General features: G+C 49.9%; 1 protein-coding gene across 1 annotated transcript; it reads right to left on the minus strand.

The window, feature by feature from the left end:
• Window positions 1–8,030: 8,030 nt before the first annotated feature.
• LOC123081874 (vegetative cell wall protein gp1) lies at window positions 8,031–9,058 on the minus strand. Its single transcript, XM_044504388.1, has 2 exons — window positions 8,404–9,058; window positions 8,031–8,321 (listed from the first exon to the last, which is right to left on the minus strand). The coding sequence occupies exons 1-2, from the start codon at window positions 8,761–8,763 to the stop codon at window positions 8,289–8,291; spliced, it is 393 nt and encodes a 130-aa protein (XP_044360323.1). The 5' UTR covers window positions 8,764–9,058; the 3' UTR covers window positions 8,031–8,288.
• Between the last annotated feature and the right edge of the window lie 4,761 nt (window positions 9,059–13,819).

Raw genomic sequence — 13,819 nt, forward strand, 5'->3', positions numbered from 1 at the left:
TGGAGTAGCGCGCGGTGGAGGCTGGATGAACAGGAGCCCGTGGAGGCTGGAGGAGGTCGACGGTAGCTCGTGGAGGCTGGAGGAGGTCGATGGTGGAGATGAACATTATCCCGTGGAGTCCCGTTTTGCGGTACGCCACACCCCTCCCGATGAACATGACCCCCGTTTCGACCGTAGGAGGTCCGTTTCGTCCGTTTTGCGGTATGCCACACCCCTCCCGATCAACAGGACCCCCTGTTTTGACCGTAGGAGGTCCGTTTCCTCCGTTTTGCGGTACAGCACACCCCTCCCAATCAACAGGACCCCCGTTTCGACCGTAGGAGGTCCGTTTCCTCCGTTCTGCGGTATGTCAGGCCTCGTTTCCATTGCTTGTTCCGTCCAAGCCCTCCCGATGAACACAACCACGCATTCCGTTCCGACCCAGCCGGTTGGCTCCCACGCGTTCCGTTGCCTCCCGATGAACACGACGCATTCCGTTGCCTCCCGATGAACACGACGCATTCTATTGCCTCCCCATGAACACGACGCATTCCGTTTCCTCCCCATGAACACGATGACGCCGTTGTTTCTCCATTCCGACCCAGCCATGTACACGAGCCCTGGCCGTACGTATGCGCGAGTAGGCGTTCGAGACCCCACCCGTATGTACACATACGTGGCCATATTTTCTTTCTTGCACCCTGGCCGCTGTACGTACATGTACATGCTACGTGCGTGCCTCTACATCGACCAGTATGTACATACACGTTTGCGACCAGAATGACAACGCTACGTACGCTTCGACCAGGTGGGTCCCGACTGTCAGACACTTCCTTGCGTGCGAAGATGTAGCTGGTGGGTCCCAGTAGTTAGGGGGCGAATCGTTTTGTTGTTTTTTTTGCCTGGACGCACTTCCTTGCGTGCGAAGGTGTAGCTGGTGGGTCCCGGCAGTCAGGGGGGAAATGTTTTTTCGCAAAATACGGTGGCCCATCCGGTGGGTCCCCGCTGTCAGCTGGAGGAATAATTATTTTGCACGTAACAAAGAGGCACTTCCTTACTGCGGCCGTGGACCCAGCTGTCAGCCTCTCCACGTACAGTCCATGTCCGATGGAAGCCGTTCCTTGACCACGTTGACCATGCCGCGCTGAGAGCACCAGGGCGGTGGACGACGGCGAGGTCTAGGAAGGGGACGACACGGAGCCGGGGAAGACGCGGCAGTGGATGCCCACGCATAGAGGAGTATGAGGGTCCACTGGTTCGCTGCGGTGTGAGGCTGCCGTCGCCACAGAATAACAGGGGGTGTGGGTGAGTAGAGGGATGGCCTGGCCAGTGGTGGGAGTAGTAGGGGGCGGTGAGGCCTCCGCCGCATCGCAGCCGGCCACGGGAGGCAGGAGCACACGGCACGACCGGCGCTGGTTTGGGCGGCTGGAGCAAGAAGACCAGAGGTTGAAGAAGCACTACGGCCATTGGATGGACATTGTACGGTCACTAGAGCTAGAATCGTGCATATTAACTAAGTTGACAAAGCCCTCCGTGCCCATCAACTTAGTAGGCCCACAAGTCAGCCTGGCACTATACTGGGTCCCAGCTAACAGGGGGAGTATTCATTTTTTTGTGCGTAATAAGGAGGCACTTCCTTGCGTGCGAAGATATAGCTGGTGGGTCCGAGCTGTCAGCGGCGGTAATGTTTTTTTCGCGAAATACAGAGGCCCTTTCGATGGGTCCCTGATGTCAGGTGGAGGAATAATTATTTTGCGCGTAATAAGGAGGCATTTCCTTGCGTGCGGCCGTGGACCCAGCTGTCGGCCTCTCCATGTATAGTCCACTTCAGATGCATGTCGGTTGTTGACCACGTTGACCAGGCCGCGCCGAGAGCACCAGGGCGGTGGACGATGGCGAGGCCTAGTGTAACGCCCTCGATGCGGCTATATCTCCCACGTGTCGAAGCACGACTTAGAGGCATAACTGCATTGAAAGCAATGTCGCAAGTGAGGTAATCTTCACACAACCCATGTAATACATAAGGGAAAAGAGATACATAGTTGGCTTACAATCGCCACTTCACACAATTACATGAATAAAGCATTACAACATCCAAATACAATCAAGGTCCGACTACGGAACCAAAATAAAAGAAGAACCCCAAATGCGACACGGTCCCCGATCGACCCCAACTGGGCTCCACTACCGATCAACTAGAACGAAACAACACAAAGGACAAGATCTTCATTGAGCTCCTCCTTGAGCTCGGTTGTGTCACCTGCTCGGGAACATCAGCACCTGCAAACTGGTTATGGAAGTATCTGTGAGTCACGGGGACTCAGCAATCTCGCACCCTCGCGATCAAGACTATTTAAGCTTATGGGTAAGGTAAAGGTATGAGGTGGAGCTGCAGCAAGCGACTAGCATATATGGTGGCTAACATACGCAAATGAGAGCGAGAAGAGAAGGCAAAGCACAATCGAGAAAGTATGATCAAGAAGTGATCCTGAACAACCTACGTCAAGCATAACTCCAACACCGTGTTCACTTCCCGGACTCCGCCGGAAAGAGACCATCACGGTAACACCCGCTATTGATTCATTTTAATTAAAGTCAAGTTCAGGTTTTCTACAACCGGACGTTAACAAATTCCCATCTGCCCATAACCGCGGGCACGGCTTTCGAAAGTTCAAATCCCTGTAGGGGAGTCCCAACTTAGTCCATGACAAGCTCTCACGGTCAACGAAGGAATAGACCTCCTCCCGAGACGTTCCGATCAGACTCGGTACCTCGGTTCTTCAAGACACTTCGATAGGTTGAAACAAATCCAGCAACACCGCCCGAATGTGCCAACAAATCCTGATAGGAGCTGCACATATCTCTGTCTCAGGGCACACTCAGATTGTCTTAGGTATGGGTAGGCTAGCCCAGAGTTGCCCCTGGTGGCCACCAGCAGCTGACAGGTGGACCAACACTCAAAGGAGCACTGGCCTGGGGGGGTTAAAATAATGATGACCCTTGAGTCCGCGAAACCCAAGGGAAAAAGAGGCTAGGTGGAGAATGGTAAAACCAAGGTTGGGCATTGCTGGAAAAGCTTTAATCAAGACGAACTATCAAGGGGTTCCCATTATAACCCAACCGCGTAAGGAACGCAAAATCCGGGAACATAACACCGATATGACGGAAACTAAGGCGGCAAGAGTGGAACAAAACACTATGGCGAGAGGCCGAGCCTTCCACCCTTTACCAAGTATATAGATGCATTAAGATAACATGGCAATATAATGATATCCCAACAAGTAAAATAATGTTCCAACAAGGAACGGTCTCCAATCTTCACCTGCAACTAGCAACGCTATAAGAGGGGCTGAGCAAAGCAGTAACATAGCCAATCAATGGTTTGCTAGGACATGGTGGGTTAGAGGTTTGACATGGCAATTTGGGAGGCTTGAAAGCAAGTGGTAGGCATCGTAGCATTGGCACAGCAAAAGAGTGAGCATCTAGCAAAGCAAAGATAGTAGTGATTTCAAGGGTATGATCATCTTGCCTGCAAAGTTGTCAGAGTTGACTGGATCCTCGAAAGCAAACTCAACGGGCTCCTCGTTAGCGAACTCGTCTCCTGGCTCTACCCAAACAAGACAAACAAGCAAATGGAACACAATCAACCACGTGCAAGGATCAAACAATATGATGCAAGGAGGGTATGCTATGCGGATGCGATGCGGGATGCATATGCAAGATGTGACAAGGAATGCATGAACCTGGCCTCAACTTAGAAATCCAAGTGTTCCACTGGAAATATGAGATGAAATCGCTTGAAAACGATATAAAGAACGTCGGAATCGGAGTTACGGTTTGGAAATGGCAAGCGATTCAAAAATGACACCGGTCTGTGATTTACAGCAAGTAGCCATCTAAATGCAACAAGGTGAACATGCTACAACACCCAAACATGGCATAAAAATACATGGTAGGGATCCATTCAAGATGCTTAACAAAAGTCTAGCAATGAGCTATGGCCAATTCATCCATTAACAGGTTCAAACAAGTATGGCAAAAATGCATATGATAAACAGATTTTAGACTTAGTGAAATTAACACTTGTCTGGAATTTCAGATCAGGTAACACTCTTCGGAGCAACAAAACTATATGCTACAGGACTTGAACATGGCAAAGTAAAGCATGGCATGGAGCTACTCAAAGAGCTTAACAAAAGTCCCTTAGTGACCTTGAGCCAAAAGGGATCAGAAAATACAATTGCAAGCATGTGAACATGGCAAAAACATAATCAGATCACAGACTTAGTGAAAGCTGGAGCATGCTGAAACAGATATCAAGTAGGCATGTTTACGAGCTCGATGCACTCACTACAGAGCAAGTCATGACAATCTAAGCATATACCCATCAAGAATACACAAAATGTAAGCTAGACATGGCAAGAACAATAGCATAGCGTGCACGGATCAACTACAACATCATCGGCAAAATCGCTAACAAGTAGACAATCTGCCCAGATTCACGAAGTAGCAAAAGTAGAGCTCGATTGACTCAAGCTAGGGTGCTCCATAATTGCAAACAAAGACACGGATGGATAGAGCACTACAATATTAACAAAACATTCTTACTGATCATCCTCAAAAGAGGCACGGATCACTAGAAAACAACATGAACATATGTCCATATGAGATAAACAGGTCAAGGACTTAGTGGAAATGCTAAGTCCCTGAAATCAGCATTAACGAATGCACCACTTTGCAAGCTTGTGCTAGTCACCACACACATCACAAAAATACATGGGTTGCACCTCTGGAAATATGGCAAAACCCTTAACAAAACATATGTAGAGCTCATGGGCATAACATGCACACATTAATCATGGCAAAAATGACAAATATCTAAATGGAGCAGCAGATCTAACAATTATCTCAAGTAGCACTCTTCTAACATCATTTCGGAAATCAAGATGAACTCAAATGAAAATGATGCAATGAGATGAAATGATGTAGTCTCTGAGGAGAACATTTTGATATGCTATATGCATGAATCGGAGCTACGGATGCAAAGTTACGATGCGATGAACATGAGTATTCGAAACATGGAAAACTCGGGGACTTAGTGAAAATCGCCAAGTCTGGAACTGGGCGTAAGATAGAATGTCGCGCACGGGGCAGGGAATAGTGGTGGCTCACCCATGGGCTTCGGCCCAAAACGAAGAGGAGGCGGCCTGGGCTAGAGGAAATGGGCCGGATCTGGCCTGCGAGGCCCACGCGGAGGTAACGGTCAACGAAGGAGGCGGATCGGGGCTCTCCCGATCCCGTCCGGCGGCGGCGGCGCGAGGGCACTCCGGCGAGGCAGGGGGCAGGGAGCACCGGATCCGGCGGGACTCGGTTCCCCGGGGCCCGATCTGGCCATGACGAGGCGGCAGCGCTAGGGGCCCATGGCGGAGCAGCGGCGGGAACCGGCGATAGCGCAAAACCAGGCCGCGGCGTTCCGGCGAAGAAGGTGCGGCGGCGGAGAACAGGCGTCGGCGGCGGAGCTGGAATCCGGCGCGGGGCGGAGCGAGCGCCGGTGGGGAGGCGGTTGGCGGCGCAGAGCGCGTGGGCCGGGAGGGCTCGGTGCGGGCCTGCCCGGGCCACGGCGGAGGGGGCCGGCCGGGTACACATGGTGGCGGCTGAGTGGGTGCGGGAGGCGGCGGCGCTGAGGTGGCACTCCCTCATTGGGCGGGGTGAGGTGGCCGGCTGGGTGGACGCGTCCGCCGGCGGGCGGACATGTCCGGCGGCGCGGAGAGAGGTAAGATCTAGGGTTCATCCGCGAATTTCGGGAGGGGAGCACATATATATAGGTAGAGGGAGTTAGGAGAGTCCAAATGAGGTGCGGTTTTCGGCCACGCGATCGTGATCGAACGACCGAGATGATGGAGCAGGTTTAGGTGGGTTTTGGGCCAAAATGGAAGGGTGTTGGGCTGCAACACACACGAGGCCTTTTCGGTCCCTCGGTTAACCGTTGGAGCATCAAACGAAGTCCAAATGGTACAAAACTTGACAGGCGGTCTACCGGTAGTAAACCAAGGCCGCATGACAAGTATCGGTCCAATCCGGAAATGTTTAACCCCCATACACGAAAAGAGGTAGAAAGGGACACCGGGTGACATAGGAGCGCCGGATTGCAAAGCGGACAACGGGGAAAATGCTCGGATGCATGAGACGAACACGTATGCAAATGAAATGCACATGATGACATGGTATGCAATGCATGACACGCAAGCAATGACAAGGTAACAGCAGCGAATAACTGGACGACACCTGGCACATCGGTCACGGGGCGTTACACCTAGGAAGGGAATGACACGGAGGCAGGGAAGACTCGGCAGTTGTTTCCCACGCGGAGGGGAGTATGACTGTACGAGGGTTTACTGGTTCGTCTGCCGTCGCCGGAAAATAACAGCAGGTGTGGGTGAGTAGAGGGATGGCTAGGCCAGCGATGGGAGTACGGTGCGGCGATGAGGCCTGCGCGGCAGCACAGCCGGCCGCGAGGAGGAGGGAGCAGGCAGTCCCGCCGACGCTTGTTTGAGCGGCTGGAGCAGGAAGAGCAGAGATTGAAGAAGCACGACGGCCATTCGATGGACATCGTACGGTCACCGGAGCTAGAATCATTCATATTGACTAAGTTGACAAAGCCCTCCGTCCCCGTCAACTTAGTAGGCTCACAAGTCAGCCTCCCACCATGATGGGTCCCAGCTAGCAGGGGGAGTATTCATTTTTCTGTGCGTAATAAGGAGTCACTTCTGGTGGGTCCGAGCTGACAGCGGGGGGAACATTTTTTTCGCGAAATGCGGTGGTCCGTCCCGTGGGTCCCAGCAGTCAGAGGCAAACGTTTTTTTCACGAAATACGGTGGTCCGTCTGGTGGCTTCTGTATTGGTTTGCATCGCGCTCTGTACATTGTCAGGTATATGTGGATTCATCATGTGGTATGGAACTTTATGCAGCTTTCGAGACTTAGATTTAGGTTTCTTTGGTGCATTTGCAGGAACTAGCATCTGCCAAATGGCATCTCCATGGGAAACCTGTACTTGATGCTCTGATGGAGAAGGTTTGTTTCATACGAATTCTTAGTTAAATATCAAGTGTTCCTTGCTAGTATTTATAAATGCAACCACCACTGTCTTACAAAGTCAAGTGGACAGGTTGCTGAGACTTTGCCACATGCACAAAGGTGGAACCACAGTTGCAGGCAACAAAAAATGTAGGCTAATGTTCTCAACCAACACTCGTCCTCGCCTTTTTGTGAAACACTCTGACACGCCATCTCTTGCTTCATGAAGAAACAGTCGCCTGTTGCCAAATTTCATTTCAACTCATTGAAGAACAGCACTAAGCCGGTAGCTGCCAGGATCGTCACAGCCTACAGAGCTTGCAAGGATGCCATCCAGCCATGTGTGGCCAAGTCTCAAGAGTTTGCAGATCACTTCTGGCAGGTGACGCTGATGCATATAGTAATATCATAGCAACCTTTTCATCTCGTTGTATGCATGGTTGAACCACCGAAGTCTGATCCTGAGCACCAACGGTTTCACTCTAGTAGGAATGCAAGAAGTTCTCCGAGCCACACGTCGCACGGATCGCGGTAGTGTCTGAACCTCACCTTTCGGTCATTGAACCTTACACGAGGCCTGTCAAGTCTGTTTGGAGACAGCTCATTATGGCGACGAGCATGTACCTTGAGGCCTTCAGCTCCACCGCCATACTTGTCGTACTACATGGCTCTCATCGTCCTCGGGGCCGCCATGGCAGCGCCGTGTCCCGCGTGAGAGAGTGAGAGAGAAAGGAGAAAGAGAGAAGGACGATGGAGAGAGACATGTACTGCTGGTGGGCGGTGTGGTGTGTAATGCGGTGATGCTGATTCACAAAAGCAAACCAAAAACAGCATCCCTCGTCTTCGCAGATCCCGGACTGCCGTCGATCCTTGTTGATGCATTTTTGGAGATAAAATGAGAAGAAAAGTAACCTGTGAAACTGAAACTAATGAACCAAAAACAACAGTTTTTTGCTCTTGCATATACAGTTGAACTTCAGACATCAAAATCACTTAGAGAATAGGAATCGACGATTGATCTGGATACTATACAACTACAGGGAACAACATTGACCAATTCCACCTAGAATGTTATATAATCCCGTACTGTAATTTCAAGCATTATAAACTCAAAAGATGCTTACAATTCTCAGTTTGTGCCGAACCTAGGAGTCGAGGAGATCACCACACAGGACTAGTTAGAGGAGTGCAAGTGAAGGAACCTATTTCTTCAGAAAATCAACAAACTAAACTTCAGAAAATCAAAAAACTGAACTTCGCGGGGCCCTGCAAAATATACACGGTTATAATCAACTTTAAAAACTTCAGAGAATCAACAAACTGAACTTCTAGAAGGCCAGATGCTGACCTTTCTCTTTGTAGCGTCGTTGGTGACCTGTAATTGAAGGTCGAGGGTTAAGGGTACCACCTCAACGAGTTTTGGCAGCAGGTGCAGGGCATCCATGGAGGAGGGGCAAGCTGCAGCGAGGAGGGACTGCGCCGGCCACAGAGCTGGAGGCCCGTCGGCCGCGGGGAAGGAGCGTGTCGGCCGCAGGGAGGGAGGGCGCTGGCCGCAGAAGAGGATGTGTGTCGGCCACGGGTTGGGAGAGCGCCGGCCGTGGAGGAGGGGCACCGGCGATGCGGGTCGTGGGGGTGGTGATGGCACGCTTTTGTTATCGGGGCCTGGTGGCGTTGAGGTTGGAGGTTGGGTCTCCGGCGGCGCCACCATTGGTGGTCTGGGCTCAGCAGCGGCGCGCTTGAAGGTCGGGACTCCGGCGACGACGCGGTTGGTGGTCCGGACTCCAGCGGCAGTGCGGTTCGACGTCGGCGTGGGGGCGGCGGCGGCGGCCAGGTGGATGGCGGCACGGGGGCAGCGGCGACCAGGTGGATGGCGGCGCGGGGCGGTGGAGTGCGGTGGGTGTGTGGCCTGGTGCGGCGACAGAGGTGGATCGGGCCTGGGGATAAAGATGCGGGATGTGGGGGTAGTTTCTTTTTTTTGCCACAATGTTTGGGCAGTTCCTCGTTTCGGTGAAGGAATCTCGGGAACAACTCATCGCGCCTATATATATATATATATATATATATATATATATATATATGGTTTCTGCACAGCATCATCATCATCATTATCAGTACATCCTACGTAGATGAGTTAGGATGCACTTGATCCTAGGAAGGTATCTATCCTTCAAACCATAGGAGTGCTTCAAACTAACAACAGTACATAATGTCCAACAAAAAAGGGTCGTGCCACAGCAGCAGAATACATGGCTCAGTCTAGATATCAACACGAATCAAGTTGTGCATATTTGCTGTTGGCATGAACCACATCGCCGCATGTCGAGTTTGCAAAAGCCATCCATCGCATGGAAGATTGATGCCTTTCACACACTGAAGATTATCTGGCAACAAGCTGTGTCGACGAATCTCTGGATATGGTGATTCATGAAACCCATGGTATGATGTGTAAACACAGCCCCCTCGCGAATGAAAGTTGCATAGCACAGTAATCATCGCCGGTGATATGATCGATGATTGGTTGGATGATCGGATAATTGAGCCTGAGGAACAAGGAGTGGTTGCCGAGGCTGTAAACCTGCCTCCAGTTGAATACACGTGGCCCAACGGAGCTGGGATCTTTCTCGAACACGAAGCAACCATAGCCATCAATGTCACGAACGCCCCACGCATTATACTGCATGTGGTTTGATGTAATGGTTTGGTCAATTTGGTACGTGCGAATGGGCATCAAATGACCGCCGTCAGCTGAATGAGCGATAAACCACCACCCATCGGCTGGTATGATTCCAGGTCTTGGAATCATGAAGGCCAGCGCATTTGCATCTGCTGCAACAATTCAAATTGGAGACCAAAAGGACAAAAATAAACAATCATGTTCAGAGTATGTGTGGAATTAAGATTATTATAAAAGTGACACATATCATAGACAGAGAATTGCAATGCCTGGTCATAATCATACCCCAAGTTAAAAAAATAAGCCAATGACTTTCATATTCTAGCAATATGTCATGGTTCAAACATCATGTAACAATGAGAGGAAAACAGCTATGACAACGCCTACTCATATTCTACCAGAGCACTTACTACTACTATTCTCATATCAACTCTAAGCAATAACATGTGTTGTTATAAAAATCTTGTAAACAAGAGTAACATATAGCAATCATGATGTTATGCTCATAATATGTATTCTAACAATCATTAAATTCCAATTGTTCTCATATCAACTCTAACAATAACATGTGTGGTCATAAAAATCTAGGAAATGAAAGGAACATATAGCAATGATGTGGTTATAGACATGCTATGCATTCTAAGTTTGTAACAAATGAACAGGCAGTCGTATTCATAAGGTAAAGATGAGATGAGATAGAACAATTACACGATGATAGATTCCACCAGTATAGGTAGCCAATCTGTGCGTCGACTGCATAAACGATGCCATCATGCACTATAGCATCAGACAAAAATGTTGCCTCAACAGGATTGATGATGAGCCATAACCATGTATGGCGATCGGATTCCAAATAGACTAATCCCATGTTGAACAAGGCAATGAGCTTGTAATCCATGTAGTCTTCTGATGGCGTGGGCACTTTGCAGATTACAACTTTCTGCAAACAGAGGTCGAGCCAAAAGCTTGACGCGTCTCGTGCGTAGTAGGCAGGAGTGTCCGGCGGGCCGCGAGGCTCGATGGCGGCAGTATCCAATGATGGAAGGGTGATCTCTCGCTGGGTGTAGATATCAACAAGACGCCATGGATTACCGGTGTGGTGGATGAGGACGTCTAGTTGGCCTTCATGCCCGCCCAGTAGTGGCCGCGCATGAAGGACAGGTGGACGGGTAGTGGTAGCATGTTGAGGGGCACCATGACAACCTTCGTAGGATCGTCAAGTCGGTGTCTGGGTCACCTGCGAGGATCGGGCATCAGCAAGCAGGGTGTCTTGAAAAGAGTCGGCCGGTTACAGACAAGTAGACGGTACAAAGACACCGAGCACGGCCAGACGGACGGTGCTAAGTAGGTCCATATGACTACAGATCTGCTCCAAGAGAACATCGGGGAGGGAATTCCAATCGCGGCTCTGCGTGTCAGTCGGTTCTGCCATTGGGGTTTTCGGTGCCTGCGAGCCAGCGGGGAAGTGGATTCGGGCGGGCGAGCAAAGAAGCTTCTCCTCGTGTGGCCGAGCAGTGAGCAGGGGGATATGGTACGTGCGAGCTACCAAGGAAGATGGCGCGGGCGGGCGAGCAGTGAGCGGGGGTAAATGGTGTGTGGCCGATGATGGGGAAGAGAGGAGGAAGAAGAAAAGATGGCAGTACTGGGTAAGGCTGATTTAGTAACACCAACACGCTGGTTCAACTTATTAATTACGTGTCCCATCTGCTGCAGCGTGTATTGTCATTTCACTGCGAAAACTAGTTGAATAGTTCTCTCTGACCGAGATGGGGAATAATGGATCGCGAGGACTTCCTTTCTACAGTATCCCTATGCCTCTACACTCACTTCACTCATTTTGCTCCGTACCTAGTCACTTGTTGAAATCTGTAGAAAGACAAATACTCCATATTTGGGAACAGATGGAGGCTTTTACTCCGTACTATTTGGGAACAGAGGGAGTATCACCATATGGAGGGAACAGAGGAAGCTTGAAATATGAACATGTTAATGGGAGGGAGTAAGCCCCATGCATGCATGCATGCAACATGCAACACTCACACGTACACATGGACGCACGCAACACTCACGCACCCATGCGGCACACAACACATGACACAACACACACGCTCAAGCTCAAGTGCTCAACCTACTCCCTACGTCCGTGAAACACTGTACATTTAGAGATTTACACATTGACTAGGGCATAATTAACGCCCGAAAGTAGCAGACTTATGTGTGCATGCGACCATTGAGATAAGAATATTAAATGAAGGCCGTTGCATGCTGTAATTAAGGATAGACATGTAGCCTATACCTACAGCACAAGTTGGTGCATTAGTCAATCAATATCGATTTAGATTAAAGGCTAAATGCATTGGAAGTGTAGATGTACATCATGTACTACACTCTATTTTATAGCCGATGTACACTCTTTGTTGGAAGACCGAGGGAGGACACGTGCATGCACTCACATACACAGCCAGGGCGGTTCGCGCGCAAGGGTTGGACTCGTGTCACGCCTACGTAAAGTTTTGTTTAACTGATTTCTTTGCTCTGCCAACTGACAGGTGGGACCCAGAAACTAGGTGACAATTTAACCAGTCAACAAAGTGCCACGTCGACTATGTGGCCGGTCAGTAGGGTGCAATACGGTGCTCTACGATGAGCTAGTGATCGTATAATCGCCGCAAAACTATATATAGTGACCGTAAAGAGCGTATTGTTACATACGTTGACCGCCAGTGTATTTTTCTCGTTTCAAATTAAGCCATATTAATCGGAAAGGACGCAGTATGGACTACTACTACTAGTACTAGTACTTATTTGATGTGTCCCGTCAACTCGCCGAACGAGGAGAAGCTTGCTTACTACGCCTCTCCCTCGCCCACGCGCGCGGTGGTTCATAGGACGAGGAGAGGGTTTTGACTACAGCGCCCTCTCCCTCTCCCTCTCCCTCACCCTCGCCCTCGCGGTGGACGTGCAGTAGTTCAATCGGTGTCAGATTGCCAGAAACATATTGTACTATAGTATCATCATTGTTGGACCTTCTGAAGAGGCGAAGAGCCAAGTGCAAGGTTCACACGAGTACGAACTGTTGAACCTCCCAAAGAGGCAAAGAGCCAAGCGCAAGGTTTTATAGGAGTTGTTGTCCTAGTAGGAGTGTACTACAACTATAGCGAACGATGCTACTGTATGATGCCGCCACGTCATGTATATCCAAAGTTGTGCCACCTTTTTTCTCAAAGAGCGTGTTGGAGCCCGTGCAACAACTACACAAGTTGCACGTACACATAACACATTTACTAGTAATAAATTCTAAAGGACAAATGCCAGTATGCCACACAAGTTCATCTCCAATTCATGTGATAAATTTGTGCACGACTAGTCTACATATATTCACAGCGCTACCGTTCACAATTACCGTACTCCACTTACACGTTATAGATGGGCTACATGTCCTCCTCCAGGTTCCAGTCCCATGTGTTCTTCATGGATGGCACGATCCATAGCGGTGGGCAACGGGAATCATTGTCGCAGCTTTCTAGTCCGGTTCCACACGATGGAGACTCATCCAAGTTGAAGCGGCGTAAATCAGGGATAGCGTGTCCTAGCATGTCGTTCATCCGGCGGTGCGCATTGAAGACGCAACCATGCTTCATGAACGACAGGCCTTACGTGTCGTGCACGGAAGGTGGCATCCGCTTCACAATGGGGTAGCTATCCCCGATGAAAAGCGAGTACTCTCCAAGAGTGTTCCTCGGCACCCACGTAGCATCACGGGGGTCGAACTCGGCGCCATTCATCTGGTACACGCGGCATCCCAGTTCTGGACACATGGTGACATACATAGTCAAGGTCCATGCATAATAATGTTGTGCTCAAATATGGCGGTCAGTAATACTGTGGAGCAAATTGTACTACTCCGGTATAGAGGAAGTAAAATAACCGACTTATTATATATAACCACTCTTGGCTACATGGATGAGATAGTAAGACATGGAAAAAAATGGTGGCAGCTAGTGGGTTCAAGTCTTCAAGGGCCTAGCTAGCTATACGCGTCCTCCAAGGTAAAAAGTACTCCTACTAGTACTACAAAGTATACTACTAG

This window comes from Triticum aestivum, chromosome 4A (assembly GCF_018294505.1).
Source record: "Triticum aestivum cultivar Chinese Spring chromosome 4A, IWGSC CS RefSeq v2.1, whole genome shotgun sequence".
In the NCBI taxonomy this organism is placed as follows: Eukaryota; Viridiplantae; Streptophyta; class Magnoliopsida; order Poales; family Poaceae; genus Triticum; species Triticum aestivum.